The sequence below is a fragment of the Dysidea avara genome, chromosome 11 (assembly GCF_963678975.1).
Source record: "Dysidea avara chromosome 11, odDysAvar1.4, whole genome shotgun sequence".
NCBI classification, from domain to species: Eukaryota; Metazoa; Porifera; class Demospongiae; order Dictyoceratida; family Dysideidae; genus Dysidea; species Dysidea avara.
Genome location: NC_089282.1, coordinates 11,618,019 through 11,642,444, shown reverse-complemented (window position 1 = coordinate 11,642,444; position 24,426 = coordinate 11,618,019). Strand labels below are relative to the sequence as shown.

The following is a 24,426-nucleotide window of genomic DNA, read 5'->3' as shown; positions in this document are numbered from 1 at the left end:
TTATAAAAAGTTGTTTGATAAAAATGCAAAGTAGTCGGGTTTTCACTCAACGGGTCACATTTTCTTCTCCAGTCAATGTGAGATACGATGCCAGTTGAACTGACACCCTGTGTGATTTTTGGTCCTCTACAGTCAGCTAATGGTTGCTGTATTTGCTGACAAAATGGTCCATGATTTAGTGAAGAATGATACTGTCGATAATACAGTACCATTCTTGCGATATGTTTCCTGTGATAATTGACACTTTATGTATTACTTTTGCTGAGCCAATTGACAGAAGAACATAGTACAGGACTACAAGTCTGGCACTCCATTGTCACTTGGCATGCAAGACTATGAAGAATACAACTTGATAAGTAAGTAACAATTTGCAACACAAAACAAACTTAATTGTTCTCTTTTAGCTCCCTACAATATAAAGAGATGTTCTTTGAAATATACTGTGGAGGTAGTGGCAATATGAGATATTGTCATGTTCAAGGGAGTAAATGTATAAGCATAGATGAATAGTGACTGGGCCTGCAAAAATATGGCATGTGGGCACATGATTTTTGCTTACTTTTTCAAACTTTCATCACTCATAACGTTTTGTACCATACTGCTATGGCAATGTAATTTTCAGTTCTTACTAAGCATTTAATTGGCTTTAGGATGCAAGTTACAGATTGCAAATATGCTGTTCCAGTACTGAGTTATGACTGTACAGTGACAGGGTGTAGTTTGTGCCCACATGCCCTGTTTTCGCAGGCCCAGTCATTATCATTAATTATTATAAAAAATTGAAAATTTTAAGAGGGAGAATAGGGATCACTGAACAAAGCCATGAAACAAGAAGGGATCACTGGGATGATAATGTAATCCACAAATCCCTATTTTCACTCTCTGTCATAAATCTTTAGTTACATGCTCTGTCATTTTGAAATGAGTCAAAATAAGGATTTGTAGTTTACATTACCATCCCAGCAATCCCTTCTTGTTTCATGGCTTTTTTCAGTGATCCTATTCTCCCTCTTAAATTTTCAATTTTTTATTCATCTAGTTTATGTACTTTTTATTAATCCAGTGATAGATTATGGATTTCTTTGATTGATAATGAAGACTGTGGTGAATAGTGTAATTTTGCATTCTGCAAAGTAATGCTGTCAATGTTTCAGTACACACATAAGACTGATCAAATTGCAATGTGTATACCGACTGAGAGTCTCCTAATATGAGCTACAATTTACATTACTGGTGCCTTTAATAGCTGTCAAATTCAATGCAAGGATTGTTGTTATACACTTGACTGCATTATTAGAGTATTTACATGACTGCTCTTTTAGAGTATTTAATCTGGATAACCCGCCCACGTACAATAATCACAGAGCGAAAAAAAACTGCAAAGCCTTCAGCACAGATTAAGCTTCCTGGCCTATACTAAGTTTAATAAAGACAGATTCTATTAGCCACAAGCAGCACGCACCAAAAAAATCTAACTCTCAGTGTGATATTGTATGGCTTCTCATGCGTAATGGCATTTTGGCAAGAAGAAACGGCCCGGTTTGGGCTGTTTCCATCCAAAAATGAAATCAAAAATAGGTCATGGACATGAGGAAGGACTCAGTAAGCATGGCTATATGTGACCAGATTTTACAAAACCGATCCAAATTGCACATTAGGCAAAATCAAACCAGTGGATAGCTACACTATCGTACTAGTAGTTTTGACACTCAGTACCACTCAAACTACTCGGGGCTGGTTTCAACAGACGTCTTTTCTGGGGGGTGTGTAGAGCTCGAATGGCGGTTTTAAGCCTTGTGAAGGACCTGGCTTGGCAAGAATCAGTGGTTTACTAGTGGACAGCCTGACAATGTTGGCCAGACGTCTTTTTCTGTGGATTTTGCTACATATCAACCAGCACAGCCCTGCAATCTCGTCTCTGAACTCCAATCGTGGTCTGCCTCCATTTTGACCTTGCCCACCCCACCACCGCCCCACTCCACCACCCCCCACCCCATCCCGCCACCCCCCACCCCTTTGTGAACACTCATGATACTACTTCACTTGTCCAACAGCTCAGATTTTCTATATTATTTGGCAGGAAACTCTACAAGTACTGGAAGTTGTCTGAAAGGTAACAGATTGATGCATCTTTAGTTTAAATTTCATACGCGTGCTTGCTATCCTTGGAGAATTATGCTGGCTTAAATTCTTTAAAACCGTTTATCTCGAAACTTCTAATGTGCGATTTGGATCGTTATTCCAAAATCCAGTCACATAATAGTCATTAGCACGAAAAAGTGGATAACTTTTGCTGTACATGAGTGAAATAAAAAACTAATTATGAATAATAATAATAATAATAATAATATGAACAAAACGGGCAAATTTCAGTTTTGTCCCAAATACACATACTGTTGTTTCCTTTTCACTTGATACTTACTAGTGGACCAACACTCATTGCAAATAACCACCACAGGGTCGTTTTAAGTTGGAGGATGCTTTCCAAGGCGGTTTTTAGGCGTGTGTTCTATTAGAGTTTTTGCAAAAAAACATGGGTGATCCCTATTATGAACCCACTATCATGGTTCATGATTTATCATTCTTCAACTCAGTTCCTTCAGATCAATGCACACATTATTATGTAAATAAGTGAATTTGATTATCAACTATTGTGTACAGTGGCTTGCATTAAAATTTTCACTATCACACACCCATACAGTATACATGTCATTAGAAATACACTAATATACCTGACGAGCACCAGATTCCATGTTATATCTTCCAATTCCATCTGCAATTTCCTGGAACACTGCTTTGTCCTTAGTATCACATACTTCTGACACTTTTCTACAATGAGAGTCCAACTTTTTAAACATCTTGATCACTTGGGGCTGGAGGTTATCTGTGGTTTCTCCGTCATCATTTGTGGTACACTATGTACAGTAACAACACTACTAGCCTCTTACTGGTTAAACATGTCTTTACCTTCAGTGTCAGTAGACATGTCAGGAATTCCCTGTTATCTCCTATCACCACTACATTGCTCAAGAAGGGAATTTCAGTCTTGATCCTGTTTTCAATGGGATTTGGATTAATGGTAGACACTGAAATCAGCTCTAAATAGATTAAACACTAAACAGTTTTACACATATCTATGCGATACCTTTGATTCGACCAGTGATGTATAGAAAGTTATCCTGTATATTAGCTTGCATAATTTCACATCTGTAAGTAAATGCTTTGCTTACATCATCTCTGTAGCCAATATCTCCCGAATGCAACCATCCATCATCATCAATTGCCTCCCTTGTCTCCTTCTCCATACCAAGGTAGCCCATGAAAACATGTCTACCACGAATCAAAACCTGCCCCCATAAATTTACATATAGAATCTTTCACATGATCAAGTAACTTTACCTCTCCACAATTATGCTCATCAACCCCACATTTAATAATATTTGTCTCCACACCATTCAGTTGCTTACCACAAGATTTAGGCTTTGATTGTGTAGCAGACTTGAAGTTTATACTATGCAAGCCACTGCATTCTGTCAATCCATACAACTCCAAAATAGAGATGTTTAAACTTTTAAAAAATTCAAAAGTGGCTTGATGCATTGGAGCAGATCCCACAAATATATGTTTGCACATATGTAAACCTGCTTTTTTCTGAACTTGCTTAAACACTGTGATCTTGGCAATGGCATATTGCCACCCAGATTCTGGACTGAACAATAACACATTAATGACAATTTGCAACGTGAAATTAAACTTACTGATCTCTTTTAGTTCCCCACCTAAAACATTGCTTCACAATAGGGTTATTGCTGTTAGCAACATGTTCATCAACCATTGTCTTCATCCTCTCCCATACGCTGATCCAAATGAACAAAACTTACTTAATATGTGATTATAATGATGTTTCATAAACATACCGTGGGACACCAAAAAAAAATGTAGGTTTTGCTTCTTTCATTGTATGACGCAGAGAGCCCTGATTGTTTATGTAACCAAATATACGTACTGTGCAAGGTTTACCTTCTCTTTAAGAGTATCTGGTTGTGCAATGTACACAGTGCTGCCAATAAGTATAGGCAAATAAATGTCAGCTATCTGTATGAAGTTAGAGTAAATTAGTAAGACACTCAATGTTTTAGATACCATTTCAGAAATATGAGCAAGTGGTAGGTAGCTGACAGATCGCTCTTGACCACCACAAGTGAGCTTTGGTTCCTGCTGTGTATCCATCAGTGCTTTCGTGATCCAAGTGAGCTAATTGATACACCATCATTATAACTACTACTTTGTCATAATCTATCTACTCACATTGTCATGACTCAACATAACTCCTTTAGGATTACCAGTAGTTCCTGACTGTATAAAAACTCATCTCTATTTACAAACAAAATACATAACTCACAGTATACACCAGTATAGCACACTGATTAGGTTGCTGCTGATCGATGATATCGTCAATCACAGAATCTTCTGTGTCCTTACCCACTTCCAGGAACTCTTCCCACTATAGGAAGACCCAAAGCTACTTAATCATGCAATGTTACAGCATCATACAGTGTAGGTTTTAGGATATATCTTGCTGAGTTCTCCCTTGTATTGAATTATGGCCTTCAAGTGAGTGAGCCTGTGTCGAATCTATATGTTGCATTCAAATAATAAGGCAAAATGCTCATGAAAAATGTACCGTAAGAATTTTGTCCAGTTGCTCCTTATTTTCCACCACTACTATATTAGCTTTGCAGTTCTCCAGAATGTAGTGACAAGTCTCTGGACTGCTAGTGGTATACATACCAGTTGGTAGTCCCCTAATAGTAAACATGTTAGAGTTAAGTATGTTACTAATATTACTTCATACCCAGCAAACACTGCTCCCAAGCTAGATGCAAACCACTCCACAGAGTTGAAGCCCAGAATACCAACTCCATGATGAGACTCCAGTCCAAGCTACACATACAACAATTCATGATGTTTAACTTTATATGGTTACTTGACTCTTGCAGTAAGGAGGAATGTACGAATTACATTAACTGATGTTAGTTATGTATCTGACCAGACATACAAAGCTATACACATGTGAGGATCACCAAAATCTACACGTGTGCCTGAATATCTACTATCTTACAAAATGATGCATATATATTGTAGTAATTAAACAACAGTTGTAATAGTGCTGATAGTGTAATATAGGGCCTACATGCCAGGTTGTTAGAAATCGGTGTTTGGTATGTATCTAAATTCTATTTTAGTAGCAGAATACCTTGTGGAAAGATTTGGCAACATCATAGACTAGTTTCTTGTAGTCTGCATATCTCAAAAACATATCCTTCCTTCCCTTGCTGCCTTTCCAACATAATGCCTTCACATTAGGAAATTTTTCACAAGCTTGTTTAAAGAACTGCGGAACAGTAATAGGATCTTCAGAAGCAATTCCAATCTTTCCAGGTGCAATATCTCGGCTATCAGTAGGATCACAGCATCTTAGTTTTTCTGATTTCTTTTCATGCAAATAAAGTTATTATAACATGTAGTTAACACTGGCATCATTGACTGACAATACCACAGTTGCACTAGCTACATATTGTACATGACAAAGAATTATCATACAATATAGCGGTACAGTATAGTATAGGGATCACAAGGTTTGTGCTTTCCTGTCAGAACCTTAAAACACTTATGGTATGGAAGTATTGCTTCACTAAAAGTCTACACAAAGCTTAAAAAACTCTGTAAAAATTATCTTCACTAAATTGCTGTTTGGCCAATTGCAACAGGAATTACAAGGATGATACATACGTAGATTTAAAGTATCTTGCCAGAGGTTGGTATATTTGCATCTCCTTGCGCTCCTTCAATGACATTTTGTTGTCAGCTGGATAGAATATTTTTGATATTACTTCTATATACTATACTTACTACAAATTTTCATTACCTTTTAAAATGCATATAAATTAATTGAATGTTAGAATGTAAGAACTGATAAGTATTGCATGGCAGCATAAGTCGATTTGGGAGAAGAGGCGGAGCCAATTAGTCTAAAATGCACTGCTTGCAGGTTCTTAGTTTACTAATTTGTTAAGCTGCTTTACTGTAGTTGTACCCATAGTAAAGTGTCAGTAACTTTAAGTATATGGAACAAAATTGTTTTACTAAGTTTTAAACTCTCAGTAAAACATCAGTGAATGCAGGTTTACTGAAAAACTACTAAAATACCAAACAATTAACTGTTCCATATACTGGGGATATACCACTCTAGTAAACAAAGAAATTTCAAGCAGTTATTATTATTTGGAATTTGTCAGGTCCTTATGGTCTTTATGGATAGGGGTTGTACCCACCAACGTTGAAACCGGGTCACTACTGCTGACCCGGATGACCCACTGACCCGGATGTGACCCGGATTGACCCAGATTAATTAAAGCCGAGACGTGTTTCGGCTAGTCTCGGGTGAGCGAACGAGTCTACATTTTGAGCGTTTGATTCGTGTTGAGTAAATATTGCAAAAAAAAAAAAAAAAAAAAAAAAAAAAAAGGTCTTCACCTACTGACAATAGCTACCCCTCACCATAGATACCCTCAGTTTTGTGCTACATACTGCACTTACTAACAAATAGGCGTGGCTGAGCATATTTTGGTAATGCGATAAGTGGGCGTGGCTCACGAAAGAGCTATGCGATAGCGTTTATAAGTTCCACGTCGTCGTCAAACGAACAATTTCGTTTCTCACGTGATCCAATCCGGGTCAGACCCGGATAAATTGTAAACCGGGTCAGACCCGGATGACCCAGAGAAAATGTGACCTGGATGACCCGACCCGGTTTCAACGCTGATACCCACTACATTTCTCTCATTGAGAGGTTCGGAGTGGAGAGTTAAATCTTTCTATGAAGGTGGATATAATAGTAATTAGAAGTTTCCAGTTCTAATGAATAAAAAGCATGTTTGTACAAATTGCCTGTCAACCCAGAAAACTCAAGGTAAGTCATAACACAGTAAGGGTATTGGAAAATGTCCTTGGATTGCATAATACAAATCTGAATCCTAAATGGCCAATATATCTCACAAATTAAACTTATATTTAATTTGTAATATATATTTAATTTGTGATGTCTATTTTTGGATTCATTAATTCATTAATTTAGAATTAGTATAAAAAACAACAGATGGAGACTAGAGAAAAAGAATTGAGCAAAATTAAATATTGCAAATTAGTTATATATTTAATTTGTGAAATATAAGTTTTTGCAATTAATATTTTGGATATAAGCTAGACATAAGACTTGATACATGTAGGTACTGGTTATGCCACTGAAAACTCTACAGAAAATCCACATCATCAACACAGCATTTTAGCTAGCCTGATACGCGGCGCGTATACACATATCAAGCCTCGTCTTTTTTAACGAGACGAGATGGATACGTGAACGTCTATATCCTTCGTCTAACGGCATATCTGTTGTAATGGTACCACTCCTTTAGACGAAGGCTCGTATCGTGCCTCGTATCACGCAACGTCTGTAGTCGTGTAGTGATAATAGATTATTCATAGATCGCCAAATAAGGGTACAACGATTATTGCTAATTTTAGCATAGAGGTCAACTGATGGTACAACGCTATACACTATTAAAACATTCTTTAAATGTTAAGTAAGTTCAATCTTTCCTTCATCGTGGACTCGCGAAGGTGGCTGCATGCTGTTGTCCACAGCAAAAGTAGCTATACGTGCATCAAAATAATTATTATGGCTTGTTCAGCTAGGCATCCCTTACTCATTGCCTGCAATGGTTGAGGAGCAGTTAAACACAGCAGCAACATAATGATCTTTTATTACCTAACCCTAGAGTTGAGCTCAATCCTTAGTTGCTAATTTTTACTGTTGCAGATAGCATAGTGTAATAGTTTCACCTGCAAAATTATGTAAGTCAAATCATACAAAATATGTGCATTATCTGCATGCATACCGTCTTTTCCATTATTCATGTATTGTACTATACGTATATTAGGCAATGGACCAGTGTGCAGTTGCTGACAGAGAGCATAGAAGAAATGGAGCACAATACGTAACATGCTATAGAAGGATGACCCTGTGAAAATGAACTTCATCACAACTGAGACATGATCTGGATCAAACTTTACCTGTAGCAGGGTGATGAATTTCTTTAGGTGGACTGCATGCCCTTGCCACCACCCCAGTACTGGCTAGAATTACCAGTTACTGAACTAAATCACTTGAGGGCGCCACATTTAAGGCGACTCTTGGAGTAGGCCAATTCAACACTAGATATTATCAGATGACAAATTGATGACTGATAACCCCATAAGCACATCACAGGTAGTTATTTACGCCTGCTTTATCATATGAAAAACAACATATAATACTCCAAATTTGTGCATACCTAATCCGAGATTTTCAGCAAACACAAATTTCCTTGAAGATGATCATAGTTCTATCAATGCTACATAGGCACCATTTTAAGTGTGGTAGTATACAGTGGTCCACTGGTGAAACCAACATAGAACATACAGTGTAACATTCCAGATTTACCTGTAGGAAGCCATTCAAGATTGCGGTCAACTGTTTACTTCTTCCGCTTTGTCATTACTGGATGCCATTGTAAAGCCTCCTTCACTGAGAAAGAAATATTTCAACTTATAAATGTACGTATGTCTATATATTTAATGTATGATAATTGATCCACGCTGTCCCATGCCAATACACGGCAGTTGTAACTTGTTTCATCCGGCACCACAATCACCAGCAACTGCTGTGTAGTATCTTGTACATGTATATCGTTCCCCGAAGCTACACAACCACTGTTGCGATATCTCATGACACACATCGTTTGTACTGGATACGTAGAACTCACGTTCATTGCTAGACTTTCAAAATCTTCCGCCGTTATCTAGTGATCACGTGCATTTAATATAAAATCCGAGCGTATCCGCTGGTGGCCAAATCTTCAATGGCTGGGAGAACAGGCTACGTGGCGGGAATGAATCTGTAAATGGAGGAAGGTACTCGCGAGACTAGAAGGTAACTTGACTTTGCTGTTATGTTGTTGATTACTGTACTACACACATGCACTAATGCAGGTTTGTTGGCATCCTTAACGGAGTGTCGTGTGAGGAGATATTCCAGCTCCACACAAAAACAAGTAGTGGTCTGGCTATACGAGACTAGCCGTGATAGGGATGCGGTCCTCTAGTTTCAGTAGGAGAGAAGCATCACTATTAAATGAGATAAGTACATAGCTACAGATACAACATAATAAAATTGTATTATGTATGAGTCTCGTGTGACCACAGTCAGATCATATACAAAGATAATCTATGTGGGCACAGAAAAATGTATGTATATGTGTACAAGTATAAACAAGCCAAAATTACAAAAAAGAGCACAGTTAGTTAGGCTTTCTGTTGACCATTTACTACAGTTCTGAGCCATGAAAATCTTTTGCCATCATACATGCACAAGCTGCATTGTTGAGGGTCTGCCTGATTAGAAGATATGTGCTGGGTACGGAAGGTTGTACAAAGTCAAAAAATTAATTGATATTCTGTAGGAAGGTATAGTAACTTCAATTTCATAATTGTTGGAAATTCACAGATGGTCAATTCTGCAAGTAATCGAAGATATTCAGTCTTGTCTTGTTTTCTAAATCTAGCAGATGATGGATAGTGGCCTGAAGTACCTCACTATAGCTCATAAACTATATGGAGGTCAGCATACACAAGAAAAACAATTTTGAAATCAGAAATTAATTACGGTAAGTATATCTCTGTTACCACATTTATTTTCACATGTGCTCTAATATAAGGACAGAATGAGACCCTTTAATGCTAGTATAATCAGTATCATAGAAGTTGTATACCTGTGCATGAACCTTGTTCGTACCAGAAAATCTCATAAAAGTACTCTTTAACTATGGTTGACATTCCTATGTACATGATATGTTTGCTAGTGATTCAGCTGTGGTTAGGGATAGCACCAGCCTGGTATATCACAGAGCACTACAGTAACAAGGTCCTTAGATAATTGAAACAACACTAGCCTGAAAGTGTTTCCTTTATCATAGCATTCTGGCCTGTTTATTAACCTAAACTATATTCACCTCTCATCTGTTGATAAAACGATAATCTTTTATTGCCATATATAGAACTGCCATAGCATATGAAAACCTTCATGTATGTTTGTTTATTGATCTTGTTTATTAGCAAGTAGCAATATAATAATTATGCTGACTATCATATTCTTTTAATCACCATAACCACTTTTTGCTTATCGTTTTCATAAGTAATTGCTGTACAGTTTAAACAAGTGACTCGACGTCTGCCATCAGTCTTATACTCAGCGTGATCTCCTGTAAATTATAAAGATTACTTATAAGCATTTTAATGTTTGTGAAACTATGTGTGTCTTAAATACATTTTCGTCCCCACAGATCATAGTTTATTGAAGAATGAGGCAAAATGATCAATGTACTTTGAGGTATGTACATTCTACACTGTGTTTTTATTGGTTTAAAGTTTTTATACCACATATACTTTCTTCAATTGATATATAACATACTCTGAAATTGCTTACTAAGGGTAGTTGCTAGAACGGGTTTGGACCATTGCTGTCTTCGAACCTGTGAATGGCTATATGCTTAGTAAGTAATATTCTATAAACTACAGCTACCGTAATGATGGTAACTTATCACCACATTTGTTGTAAAATACAGGTGGTATACAAAGACTTTAGATAAAATTATGCAAGTAGTATCAATCTGGTATATAACTACATACACAGTATTACTACACTCTTTCTTTCTCCACAGATCATCCTTAGTAGGCTTTAGATGTTTCTATGGGGTGCACTTTTAATAAGGTATGTTCGACCATGTTTTTATCTGTTTAAAGTTTTTATGCAGCTTATACTTTCTTATACCGTACTTCCAAATTGCTTACTAAGCATAGTTGCTAGAACGGGTTTGGACCATTGCTGTCTTTGAACCTGTGAATGGCTATATGCTTAGTAAGTAATATTCTAAACTACAGCTACCGTAATGATGGTAACTTATCACCACATTTTGTTGTAAAATACAGGTGGTATACAAAGACTTTAGATAAAATTATGCAAGTAGTAACCTGGTATATAACTACATACACAGTATTACTACACTGTTTCTTTCTCCACAGGTCATCCTTAGTATAGGTTTTAGATGTTTCTATGTGGTGCACTTTTAATAAGGTATGTTCCATCATGTTTTATCAGTTTAAAGTTTTTGTACAGCTTATACTTTCTTATACCGTACTTCCAAATTGTTTACTAAGGGTAGTTGTTAGAACGGGTTTGGACCATTGCTGTCTTTGAACCTGTGAATGGCTATATGCTTAGTAAGTAATATTCTATAAACTACAGCTATCATAATGATGGTAACTTATCACCACATTTTGTGGTAAAATACAGGTGGTATACAAAGACTTTAGATATAATTATGCAAGTAGTATCAATACTACATACACAGTATTACTACACTGTTTCTTTCTCCACAGGTCATCCTTAGTAGGTTTTAGATGTTTCTATGGGGTGCACTTTTAATAAGGTATGTTCTACCATGTTTAAGATTTTACACCATGAATTACATTATTTCTAATACCATGCACACGCCTACTAAGATCATAGTTGTTAGAACAGTTTTCTTTGACCTGTCAGTACACTTGGTAACACAACAGGATTTCAACTGCATATCCCTTTATATAAGGCCATGAATGGCTGATAAAAATCTTTGCTGCTCTTGATGTTATTATGCACATGGCAGACTTTTGGCATTTGTACATAAATATATATAGCATGCACTGATTTGTTATTGCTAAATACGTGCATTATGTTACTACATTTTTCTTCCTTTGCAGATCAAGTTGGTTGGAGATGTTTGGACGGATAAACCATATCTGTGATGTTTCCTCTTGTATTAGCTATTTCGCCTTTCTTCCAAAGATTTTAGGATTTCTTAAGTACAGTGCTTGATTGTCCATTTAAAATCCTCAGTAACCTATTCGGTGGGGCTGAAAGAGGCCTATTTTGCCAATGCCATTTACTTGTCATATTTCATCGATCAGGAGGTATTTCAGCAATCAAGGACGCTGTTTTTACCATTGGGCTCACGTGCATGCTTACAACATCCTCTGTGGTGTTGCAGGGATATAAGTGGAGTTTTTGAGATACGATGAAGCTTACCATCAACATTATAGTTAACAATTATTGTCCTTCACGGTGTATGGTATGTAGAAGCTTAGGCTTGGCGTCAAGTATAATACTGAGGTAAAATGTTATGCCAGCACATAATCGGTGGATAGCTACGTCAAACTGGAGTAAATAGGTCGACAGTCCTTAATAGAGCGTAGGGTACGTATCAGCATTGAAACCGGGTCACATTTTGTCCGGGTCTGACACACTTTGCAAATTATCTGGGTTAGACCTAATGTGCGAAGAAAATTAATTAGTTGGGACGATACGGAAGTGTATATTATTATTAATTATTTATATTTGTTACTGTGCAGAAATCAAAAAGATTGTTGTGCACAGGTGTGATCATAATGAATGCTCAGGTTAGTACAAAACTCATCTAAGGTATAAATGCGTCAGTCAAGCCCAGCTTCTTTCGTGAGCCACACCCACTTATTGGATGACTGCAGCCATACGTTAAACCACGCCTATTTATCGGTGGTATTGATTCTAGGTATGCACAAATCTGTATGCAGCCACGCCGACTAATCGTCATACGAGACATCGTCTAGCCTTGCAACAGGCCAGCTTTTCGTGACACTTTGACATTGGGAATGCGTTGTAATTACGGTCTGTTAGATATGCTGAAGTCACACCCACTTGCAGGAAACGTATCTTGACGACACGGGTGTGGCTTACTTTCTGCAAACTTTCGTGGAACCACGCTGAATAATACCTGCTTAGTTTTATAATTATAGCTACTCTCGTACATATGTAACGGACTAGTCGAGTACTCAAAGTGTAAAAAAAACCTGTTAGCAGTTAGCTTTACACCTACTTGCCAGCATAGAGCAATCCACTACATAACACATTCTAACTAAGGTATAAGCAGAAATCTTCAGAAGTTGTGACAACATAATCATTCTGCAGCGGAAAAGATCTTTTATGCCCAACAACAAGCCTTGACTTCCTAGATGATGAAGGAAGAAAACATGTTCAACCACAGACCAGAGATGTAGGCTATGAGCCTTTCTCTTGTCCATTTGACATATTACTACTGCTATTAATTTTCATCAAGATTTCACATGTACACACATAAGTATAATTAATATGACATAGAATGGACGAAAGGCCTAAGATAATTCTGACTTTTTGAGGCTATCCCTGTAACTCCAAACACAATGGAGATAACTTTTACAGGTTGGTTACATATTTGTCTCATCTGTTGGACAAGTGGTTGATATTTAGTAATATTCTCTTCTTCCTATACAAGAACATTTGTGTCTACTGGGCATGAGACCTCCAGTAACAGGACAGCAGTAGTGCCGTCATTGAAGAACACCACTATATTCGGATGGTCACACCCAACTGCTGCCATTGTCTGAATACCAAAGTCTCTAAGATCTTGGCCTGCTTATTCACCACTTGAAAAAGTTCATAAGAGTACTAGCTGGCAGCAGTAGGCAAACCCGAGGTAGAGCACAGGTGACAGCAGATAGCCTGTGTTACCATATTATGCCGATTCAAATAACTCAGCTGAATGGTCTCTTCATGATGAGAGTGCAATCTACACAAGAGAGTAGAAACATTAATCTTCATTATTTTCTCCTAACAGATTATACACCCTTGTGGACAGCACCTTGTACTGAACAGCCATAATTGTGCTCTCAGTCTCACTATGCGCTGGCTGGCTGAGCCAATGGAAGCTCTGGGATGTGTCCACATCATCAGAGCAGCACCAGGAATAAAATTTGCCATGCAGTGGCTTGCTACACAGTTGGTCATATTGAGACTTATGATATTAGCTACAAACAACTTTTTGCTCACTGCATGGTGGTGACAGAGGCAAGCTCAAGATGTAAAGAAAGACAAGCAAGAAAGCAGTTAGCCCTGGCAACAACAGACTTACAAACAGGCATACAGGAGTCCAGCAAAAGGCACATCTTAAAAAGGGTATCTTCCAAACTCTGTATAGTGGTGTGATAGCAAAATCGCACGACGATGGTGCTGATTCTAATGTTAACTGGCCAATGAGAACTGATGATTGACAGTGATTAATATGATTCAATAATACAACTACAACATGTGCACCAATTAGATAGAATACAAATACACATGTGCGCTCTAATAATACATACACACATACACTAATACTACACTGATGTTCAACACACAACATATTTTGATCACCCTGGTTGTGTGGAAGGTAAACTTGTTCAATAGCAGATTGAGGATGCAAGCTACAAGCCTCCTATAACTCTTCTAACTAAAATATCCGTTTCCTTCAACTATTCAGTAATCCATTCGACTAAGCCAAAACCATAAGACAATGAATGCATACATTATGCCAGAATAATTTTTGGAATAATCAGTGGTAAAAAGAATCAGGAATAATTCCGGAATAATGGGATGATCTTCCAGAAAAAATAATTAGAATTCACACATTTTCGTGTAGTATCACATAAGGCCACTCCAAGAAAATTTACTTTTCCCATTTCCCGCCCAATTGCAGATTCGAATTCTCTTCCCACATGGTCATTCATTATTGCTGTCAACTAAACATTTCATTCATTATTTACTCTGTGATTACATAGCAGTAACTGTTTTAGCATTCAGAAAGCCCATTTAGCTAGTTTTCACTGTTCACGTTCTTAGCTTAAATACTGATTTCTACTGTATTCTTACTTGTAAGCTCGCCTGTAAGTTAGGTGTGAATTTTGAAAATTAGTGGAAATATTTATAATGAATAATGGATAATGAACCGCCTGCCCACATGTATTTTTGAGGTCAATGAAATGGGAAACAAGGAATTTTCTTGGAGTGGCCTAAAAATTCATTAAGGAACATCCACAATCATTGCTAGCACAAAATTGGGCAAAAAGATTGAGATACTCAAATAGAGCAGTCACTTACCATAATAAAACAGTCAGACAAGTTACTTGTGACTGCTTTATTAGAGTATCTCGATCTTGGTCCACATTCCAAATTTAAAGAAAATTGCTTTAGCCATTTCCGAGATACGAGCGGCCAAAGTTTGGGGTTTTCTTCATCGTTTTTTCTTCTACTTCTTTTTCTTCTTTTCGCACACTTTGCAAAATCCACCATAAAACAGAAATTCGTGACTCCAATCGGGCTGAAATTTGGCACACTTAAAGGGCTCGTTAAGGCGAATCTCAGTACTACGATTGGTAGGAATCTGATAAACATTCACGGAGTTATGACCGATTATTTGCGTAAAATAAGGTCAAAGGTCTGTCATGCCCACAGGGTAAACTCCTTGAAGGAATGAGCTGAAAATTGCTATGTAGATGGAGTAACTATCGTAGAAGTACCTTTTTGTGGTTGAAAGGAATCCAGTTAAAGGCCATCGAGATATGTCACAAATCCCAACCTGTGTCACAATTACGCGATCGATTTTTATGAATAAAAAAAACTATTAGTTTTCACACCTACTAGGCAAACCGCTTAGAGCAGTGAGCTGAAAATCAGTGTGTAGCTGGAATAATTATCATAGACACAATCAAATACCATAAAACTTGGTATCATTCAACTTCTTATGAAGTGCTCTCTCCGATTCCGACCGAACAATATCTGTAATTGCCATGGTAACGGCATGATGCCGCTATATAATTTGAACGCGAAATTCATGATTTGCTATCCAATGGATTTTGTATTGTGTAAGTTGCTACTTACCATCGTTTGTTGTAAATTTACACTTTAGTTTCAAATAAATTTTGTTATCATCGGATAGAGGAGTGTTATGCATGTGTAATGGTGGCTGAACAATTTTGATACCGCTTTCAGAACCAGAGTTAGCGTTATGATGAATAAACTAACTAGGCATACATTGATTGTACGCATAATAATATTTTACAGAAAATTGTAATGTATGGGTTAATTTGACACGAGTTGTGATATGGATACGCTGTGCTTTGTAGTTTTCACTGTTATGCTCTGCTGTACTGGCTATTCATGGGAGCAGAAACCTACAGTCATCAGAGCTCTCTGCTGTCTCCACTGAGCTGCATTTAGTGGAAAGCCGTATTCATGTTGATTAGAACAATTGTGGTTTTGTTTATTTCATTTCATTTAAGTTGTTTTGTCATATCCTTGCATTATTTTACTTTGAGACAACATTTTAGGACATATGGTCCAGCTCATATTAAACAAAAAATAACTCAGATAACAGTTTCTAGTGAAATACCCTGCTTCTTTTATCATTGAGGTCTGCTTTTGGAAACTTCAGCAGCCATGCATGTCTTAATCCAGTACCCTGATTCATCCTCATTCAACATTATAATCTAGGACGGTTTAATGGATGTATAAAAACCTCATTGCTTGCAGGGATGGGATTTGATACCATAGATACGAGAGCATGCACTTGCACCTCAACTTGTGAGAATCATGCAGGAGGGGAGGTGACAATGCATTATGTGGCCTTCCATGGTCGGGAATTTAATACAACGTAATAGTAGCAGACCCTCACGATTGTAATTGCATGTATCATTTAAGTTTACTGTATGTGCATCTTTTCCATCCACACACACTGTGCTGGTCGTGCACTGTTGTACTTGCCCCATTTGTACATTTCCCCATTTGTAGATTGCCCCATTGGTGGTTGTGTGTGCCCCAGGCCTAGTAATAATAATAATAATAGTATCACACGCATTTTAAGACGACGTTTGAGTATGTAATGTACAGTTTTTTTTTACTTTTGTACCTACACCCTTTGTTAGGGAGAGGTCATTTAGTGCATATTGTATCAAACTATTCGAATACACATGGTCGCCGGTTCCACCAAAAACACACGAGTACGTGACTCACTGTTGATATCGATCAGAGAGAGCAGCTCATGGCGAACTATATAGCAATGTATAAGTCAATAAATATAGTTCAATGTTAATTAAACCAAGTCAGGTCATCCAGGTCCTGCTTTACAGATTATTCAGGTCTGACCCCACGTGCTAAATTAAATGTGGATGTGTTACTATACGTCATAGTGTAGCTCTGCTTCTTTCATGAACCACGCCCACTTACATAAATTACCGTCTGTAGATATATTGTAGCTACGCCCATTCATCAGTGTGTACGTATGCACGAATCCATGCCCACTTAAGTAAATTACTGTCTGTAGATATATGGCAGCCACGCCATTCATCAGTCTGTTGGTATGCACGAATCCACATCCATTATTGTCTGTAGGCTTATGTATAGCCACGCCCACTGATCAGTTGTTATTGTGTGAGTCATAATCTAGTATAATAGTGCTGTGATTAACTCTTTTAAAATATTGTGACTAGTTTTGTGAATTTAGTGGTCATGAGCTTGCAAAAAACTTCACAAACAAGTATAAGAAAAATTAGGAATTTTAAATTAGAGTAGGGACTGTGTATAGTGCTGCAATAAAAAGTACTGCCAAACAAGCTGGATCGGAGTAGTACGTAATGTCCAAATACTGTAAAACAATAAGAAGTGAACTTCCCCACAGTGCATTGAGCGTAGCACAATAGGGTTATTCACTTCTTATTGTTTTACAGTATTTGGACATTACGTACTACTCCGATCCAGCTTGTTTGGCAGTACTTTTTATTGCAGCACTATACACTGTCCCTACTCTAATTTAAAATTCCTAATTTTTTATTATGCTTGTCTATATAGCTAGTAGGTGACATTAAACATATTTACAGTTTCTCTTACCTTTAAGTGTTCAATCTCAGCTTGTAGACGTTCATTACCAGTTTGCAGTCGTTGGATCTCTTCATCCCTTATTATTTCTTTAAATTGTGGAGATGTAACTTTTTTCATGTAAGCATCTTTACATTGCCCAACTCTGTCAGAAACAATTTCTATAGGTGGCCTATCTTTGGGAACATAATTCAGGCAACTTTTGACTAATGGTAACAATGATTCAGCTTCATTTTTCATTTTATCCAGGTAACGCTGACGACGTTCACTCTCAGATCGGACAATGAAACTCCCAGTTTCTTCATTGTAGAGATTTTTATCAAGAGGAGTAGGCCATTCTTCGCTAAAAGTGTGTAGCACTATTCCAGCAAATGAATACACGTCCATTGGAAGGCTATAAACTGTTTTTTGGCTGGAAAGACATTCAGGGGGCATAAAATCAATGGTACCTGGACCTCGGGTATAGAGTCTGGGATTTTCAGGAGTCAATGCCTTGGCCACACCAAGATCACTGATTTTTGCTTCGAAATATTTTGTCAGCAACACGTTATTGGAGGAGAGATCACGGTGGACAAGAGGAGGATCACGGCTGTGAAGATAATGTAGCCCTAGTGAGACATCATGTACAATAGAGTACTTAAACCAAATAGGAATCTTCTCTTGTTTCCGGTCTAACCGGGACGCTAAGCTATTTTCCATCAACTCCATCACCATTACTGGCAGCCGCAGCTGCATTCCGCGTCCTCTTAGGTTTTGCTGGGCCCCAGCAGTGGTAGCAGGATAACAAACGCCTAGGAACTGTACAACGTTTGGGTGGCGTAGTTTACTACATTGTAGGCACTCCCTCATGAACGACTCTACAATTCGCTGCGTTTGTGCTTCTCCAACCGCTTCGAGTAGAAGTGGGTGTATCTCTTTAGCGGCGAAAATCTTCCCACAATACTTGACCTTGTAAACTTTGCCATAGGCTCCACGTCCTAGTTCTTTACAGTCGGAGAGTCGGGTCACATCTCTCAGGACTAAATCCTGAAAAACCTTGTCAAAAGCCATCATAGTTAAGACAATAGCGGGTGTGGCTTGCACATTGTCTGTGTCGTCAGTACTATAGTTAAGGCAATAGCGGGCAGGCGCGCCGAGTGGCTAATAACCATAATGACACTGACACTGTCTGCGCGTTCATATTAGACTGGCGGCGCCCGCTCTTAATATTTATGAGAAGAGCCGGTTGTAGGCCTGCGCAGACCTCTCAACTCTCACGGTTTCACCATAGATAATATTTCACCACCAATACTGCGGTTTTCCAAGTTCTTGCAATGCAAAGCGTCATGCGCTATACAAGCATGTACGTGCGCAGCTGTTCAACAGTGGATTTTCAGTGACAACTACTGACTCACAGGACTTCAAGGATGCCTACGCATACAACTCGACAGCCACAGAATATTACAGGAGTTTTTAAAGAACTGCGCATACTGACACATTATTAGCGCATGACGCTTTCCATTGCAAGAACAATAGATCACGTGGTCACGGGAGTGGTTGGCAACTGACTCGCTTTCTTCTTTGACCAAATAAGTGACTGGTTTGTTGGTTTAACGTATGGTTTAACTCGATTCAACTCCAGAGACGAGGAAGTGATAAGTTTTGTGTTGTTGCCATGCCAGTAATTAGAGGAATTAGGCGCGACCGCGAGCACTACTTGACTTCACCTGAAACCACACCAATCAACGATTGTGATTCTTGTATTACTTGTGATAGACCAATTGTCAATGACTATCTAGTGTGTGTGTGGTGTGAAAGACATCAGCACCGAAGTTGTGCAAGGATAAGTGTTGACCTTTGTGACCTTCCCAAAAACATTGTATTTTTTTGTTGTGAGTGTATCAATAAACTTCCTACTGCTCTTATCACCTATGACAAAACTAAAGAAGCTTGTACTACTATTGAAAACAAATTAAAATCAGTACAGGATACTTTGTCCAACAGGTTTGATAGTTTAGCCGAGACAATAAATGACCTGTCCTACCAATTAAACTACCATGATGTAGAAGATTTGGATAATGTCTCTACAGTAAGTAGTCAGCCACCCAAACAAGAGCTCTCTACTCTACTTTCCAGCAAACATCCCTTATCTGTCAAATCTATTGCTTCGATGACTGCTGACATCATATTAAAAGAAAAGGAAAAGAGGAGACAAAACCTGATTGTACATAATGTTCCCGAATCAAACTTAACAAAAGCACATGCCAGAAAAAAAGAAGACATCCAGAATCTAACCACTTTATTCAACCAGTATATTGGTGTATCAGCTTCTATCACTAATGCTATACATATTGGAAAACAAGGTAATAAACCCAGGCTAATCAAGGTATCACTCTCTTCTAGAGAAGAAACACTCACCATCCTTCGCAATCGATGGAACCTGAGATGCAAAGAGCACCCATCACACGTCACCAAAACTTTCATCACACCTGACTTGACTCCACTAGAACAACAAAAGAGCAAACAACTTCGTGCAGAACTAGCTAATCTTAACAAGGAAGGAAAACATTATAGAATCAAGCATGGTAAGATAATTCTGAGGGGAGCAGCTACTTTCCAAAGCAACAAGTGAAGTCAGCCAACTCCAAACAACATGTACCTGTAAAACCATGTGATGAACAAAATTAACGAAATCAAGCTTGATGTTGTGTTTCAACATCTACCACTCTGTAATTATAGAACTCATTTGTACCATTATCTGTGTTATATACTCTCTGTGAGGTTTACACAGTAATAATAATAATAACTTGGAAAACCGCAGTACACCGGTTTTCTTTGTCCTCGCAACATAGTTCGTAAAGCGATTTCACGCATGCGTACGTGAAAGCAGGGGCGGATCCAGGGTAGTCTCGCGTGGCCAGACCGCTTTTTTCCGTATATTGGGTGGGGAAAAAAGGGTCTGGTGCAACTCCAATAGCTGTTTACTTCTGAGCCGTCCCCACATTCCGGGGACGCTAATTGAATAACATTGGTCACAAAGGAGGTGCCATGACGTCAGTAAGTTAACTAGAGATCTGTTTATCCTTTAAACGAATCTTAATTTGCTCAGATGTCTCTTTTATAGCGTCTTGAAAGTTAATCCTCATCGTGTAACAAGACTCACAACCGGAGCAGGAGTGTAGGAATACTTCATAGTTTTACTGACGTCATGGCACCTCCTTTGTGACCAATGTTATTCAATTAGCGTCCCCGGAATGTGGGGACAGCTCAGAAGTAAACAGCTATTGGAGTTGCACCAGACCCTTTTTTCCCCACCCAATATACGGAAAAAAGCGGTCTGGCCACGCGAGACTAGATCCAGGGGGGGGGCAGTGCCCCCCTTTCAAAGTTTTTTATAGTGTTGTTCATTGAACATAACTAGGCACTTTAGACATAATTCAAACATTTTTTATGCAGTTTTTGACTGTGTGTAATATAATAAATCTATCTGTAGCAAATTATTACCCATATTGACATAGCACAAGGAGAACTAGGTGGGATAGAGCATCCTCTACATTTAGAAATCGAGATACTCTAATAGAACAGTCATTTACTCTAATAAAACAGTCAAGAGTAACATAATTATAAAACACTGTTTATCATTTTGAACAACTAAATACTTGTTCTAAATTGAGTTACTGACTCTATCCACACACTAGTGACTATATTTAGAAATTCTCTGGAGATGCAACTGCACACAAAATGCCAGTATTATCTAGTATTTGTGATGCTTGTGCAGGGGACCTTGTGCTAATTCTAAAAATTTCAACGTAATTTCAGTCAAAATTAGCACCAAAATCATTCTCAAAAAGTCAAATTTTCAAAATTTCTTTATACACTTATAGCTAGCTACTAACAGTTCAGTAGCTTCCAGCTGCAATCCAGCATTGAATTTCCATAAGCATTACAAATTTTAGTCAAAATTACCACTAAATTCAATCTCTCAATGTTAAGTTTTCAAATTTTCATTAGGGAACAGTTTAAACTAATTCTCTGTTTTTTTTTAACTCAGTATATCTTCCAGTGTTTAAACTACATGTATATTCAATCAAAATTGTTACCAAATTCAATCTCAGAATGTTATTTTTCAAAATTTCTTAGGGAGCAGCCTGGGCCTTTACACTAAATCTGGTTTTTAACTCAGTAGCTTCCAGTGAGTTAAAATTGCCACTAAATTCAATCTCAGAACATTAAATTTTCAAAATTTCCTTAGGGAGCAGCTGCAGCCTACAGTATGTCTTTACAGTGCATGACACTAATTCTGTTGTTTTTTTTAAAATTTATTTAAGGCTTTACAGCACAAGTGCTGAAGGTCTGTAGGACACCTGGTCCTACAGCCTGTTAAAGTTGTTACAGAAACTCAGTATCTTCCAGTGTTTGAACTATCAACAAATTTCAGTCAAAATTGTCACCAAATTCAATTTCAGCCTGAACGTTAAATGTTCAAATTTTCCTGGGGGGGCATGCCCCCAGACCCTCCTAGAAAGCTCATGCTTCGCATTTCGCGGAGAAACACACTGTGGAGTGTGCTTCGCACACTGTGGAGTGACTTCTACCTGTGTGCCCCCCCCTTAGCAAAATCCTAGCTGGATCCGCCCCTGTGAAAGTGAGTGTACAGGGCAAACATGGCGTCTGATACAACTACCAGCAGAGGAAATAGTTGTTGAATCGTTCGTTGTTACAGCAGCCTTTTCATTATTCGCATCATTACCTCGGCTTATAGTTACACCAGACGCCATATTTGCCTTGTACACCGGTTTTCAAGTCCGTTGTCCTATTCAAATTCGCGCATGCGTAAACATGGCGCGAGTTAGTACGTTGCGGGAACTATGATCATGAATGCAATGAAGCCATACAGATGCGACCTGCGATGGAGGATAGTATGGGCTTATTACAGGCCCACCTATCATTTAACCCAGAAGGAAATTAGCGACCAATTTCATGTATCAGAGCGAACTGTGCATCGATACTTACAGTTATTTCGTCAAACTGGGGATGTTGAAATTAGGCATCGAAGGGATGGACCGGGTAAGTTATTAGGTAACTTCGAGCAGCTTACTTTGCTGAGGCTGGTGTTGACACAACCTGGTCTATACCTTCATGAGTTACAAGAGATGTTAAACGATGATTACGGAGTAGTTATTAGCATACCTACAATCTGCAGAGCCCTTAAACAAATGGGCTGCACAAGACAGTCAATGCATCACGTTGCTCTACAGCAATCCAACTATCTAAGGGCTAAATTCATGGCTGAAGTTTCTTGCTATGACCCATCAATGCTAGTATGCCTTGATGAAACTGGTTGTGACAACCGAAATGCCTTAAGACAGAAAGCATACAGCATTAGAGGGATGCCCTTGAACAACCACCAGCTGCTAATTAGAGGTGTACGATATTCAGCAATACCAATTGTATCCTTAGATACCAACAAAGCCAGTGGGCCAGACAACATTCATCCATATATCTTGAAGAATTGTGCAAACGAAATATCTCCTATACTGCAAGTTATATTCACTCAATCACTAGACACAGGTATACTACCTTCCGATTGGCTCATGGCCAATGTATGTCCAGTTTTCAAGAAAGGAAACCGTACTAGTACCGAAACTACCGACCAATATCATTGACTTCTGTATGCTCCAAAACTATGGAACATATTATATCATTCCATAATGAATCATATTATATCATTCCATAATGAATCATTTAAACTCAAATAGCATCCTCATTGATACCCAGCACGGCTTCAGATCCCAGCACTCTTGTGTTACCCAACTTATTTCACTGATAGAAGACTTGTCACATGCTCTAGACCAACAGAAACAAACCGATGTCATTCTCCTCGACTTTGCTAAAGCGTTTGATAGTGTCCCACATCAAAGACTATTAGTTAAATTAAGACACTATGGTATCAACGATCACATCTGTCAGTGGGTCAATACTTGGCTGACCAGAAGGTCACAGCAAGTAGCTTTGGACGGTACTTTTTCTGACTCGATAGCTGTTCACTCAGGAGTCCCTCAAGGGACGGTCCTCGGCCCTTTGATGTTTCTTCTATACATTAATGATATAACAGAACATGTAAAATCGCCACTACGGTTATTTGCTGATGACTGTTTACTTTACAGAATTATCACCACCAAGGAGGATGCCATTCAACTTCAGCATGATCTTGATCAACTACACGAATGGGCAACTAAGTGGCAATTAAGATTCAATGTAACCAAATGTACTATTATGCGGTTTACCAGATCATTATCACCAATCATTTTCAACTACAAGCTAAACAATCACAACTTGGGTACATCAAACCAACACTCCTACCTTGGTGTTATATTGGACAACAAACTATCATGGTCTCCACATATTAGTAATATAGCTGCTAAGGCCAATAGAACATTAAACTTCTTGAAACGCAATCTGAGTTGCTGCTCGTCTAACATCAAAGCAACAGCCTACCTTACGATAGTACGACCGTCAATGGAATACGCTGCAGTCATCTGGGACCCATACCA

General features: G+C 38.3%; 2 protein-coding genes and 2 long non-coding RNA genes across 8 annotated transcripts; all 4 read right to left on the bottom strand.

The window, feature by feature from the left end:
• Positions 1–2,723: 2,723 nt before the first annotated feature.
• Positions 2,724–4,498, bottom strand: LOC136237667 (long-chain-fatty-acid--CoA ligase ACSBG2-like). The gene is made up of 10 exons (XM_066027885.1): positions 4,403–4,498; positions 4,309–4,356; positions 4,144–4,254; positions 4,021–4,095; positions 3,918–3,976; positions 3,759–3,857; positions 3,400–3,709; positions 3,146–3,347; positions 2,968–3,098; positions 2,724–2,915 (listed from the first exon to the last, which is right to left on the bottom strand). Exons 2-10 carry the CDS (start codon positions 4,324–4,326, stop codon positions 2,724–2,726), a joined length of 1,197 nt encoding a protein of 398 aa, XP_065883957.1. The 5' UTR covers positions 4,327–4,356; positions 4,403–4,498.
• A 186-nt stretch (positions 4,499–4,684) lies between these two features.
• On the bottom strand, positions 4,685–5,879 carry LOC136238706 (uncharacterized). Its single transcript, XR_010693174.1, has 3 exons — positions 5,258–5,879; positions 4,856–4,944; positions 4,685–4,805 (listed from the first exon to the last, which is right to left on the bottom strand). It is a non-coding gene; the product is annotated as an uncharacterized lncRNA (long non-coding RNA).
• A 1,674-nt stretch (positions 5,880–7,553) lies between these two features.
• Positions 7,554–8,950, bottom strand: LOC136238655 (uncharacterized). Of its 5 annotated transcripts, none has more exons than XR_010693130.1 (5): positions 8,543–8,950; positions 8,134–8,496; positions 7,959–8,081; positions 7,829–7,902; positions 7,554–7,773 (listed from the first exon to the last, which is right to left on the bottom strand). It is a non-coding gene; the product is annotated as an uncharacterized lncRNA (long non-coding RNA). The 5 variants fall into 5 exon arrangements; XR_010693132.1 differs by having other exon boundaries at positions 7,959–8,496; positions 8,543–8,626; positions 8,865–8,944; XR_010693133.1 differs by having other exon boundaries at positions 7,959–8,453; positions 8,543–8,626; positions 8,865–8,944.
• An 8,916-nt stretch (positions 8,951–17,866) lies between these two features.
• On the bottom strand, positions 17,867–18,943 carry LOC136237666 (uncharacterized). Its single transcript, XM_066027884.1, has one exon. It carries the CDS (start codon positions 18,941–18,943, stop codon positions 17,867–17,869), a length of 1,077 nt encoding a protein of 358 aa, XP_065883956.1.
• Between the last annotated feature and the right edge of the window lie 5,483 nt (positions 18,944–24,426).

What these genes read in the sequence shown, in the direction of transcription:
- LOC136237667 (XM_066027885.1), bottom strand. An exon ending in TTGCTCATATTTCTGAAATG is followed by an intron (nt 4,096 to 4,143) that starts GTATCTAAAACA and finishes AACTTCATACAG; the next exon opens with ATAGCTGACATTTATTTGCC. An exon ending in CAGATACTCTTAAAGAGAAG is followed by an intron (nt 3,977 to 4,020) that starts GTAAACCTTGCA and finishes ATAAACAATCAG; the next exon opens with GGCTCTCTGCGTCATACAAT.
- LOC136237666 (XM_066027884.1), bottom strand. Translation starts at nt 18,943, where the DNA reads ATGGCTTTTGACAAGGTTTTTCAGGATTTAGTCCTGAGAGATGTGACC.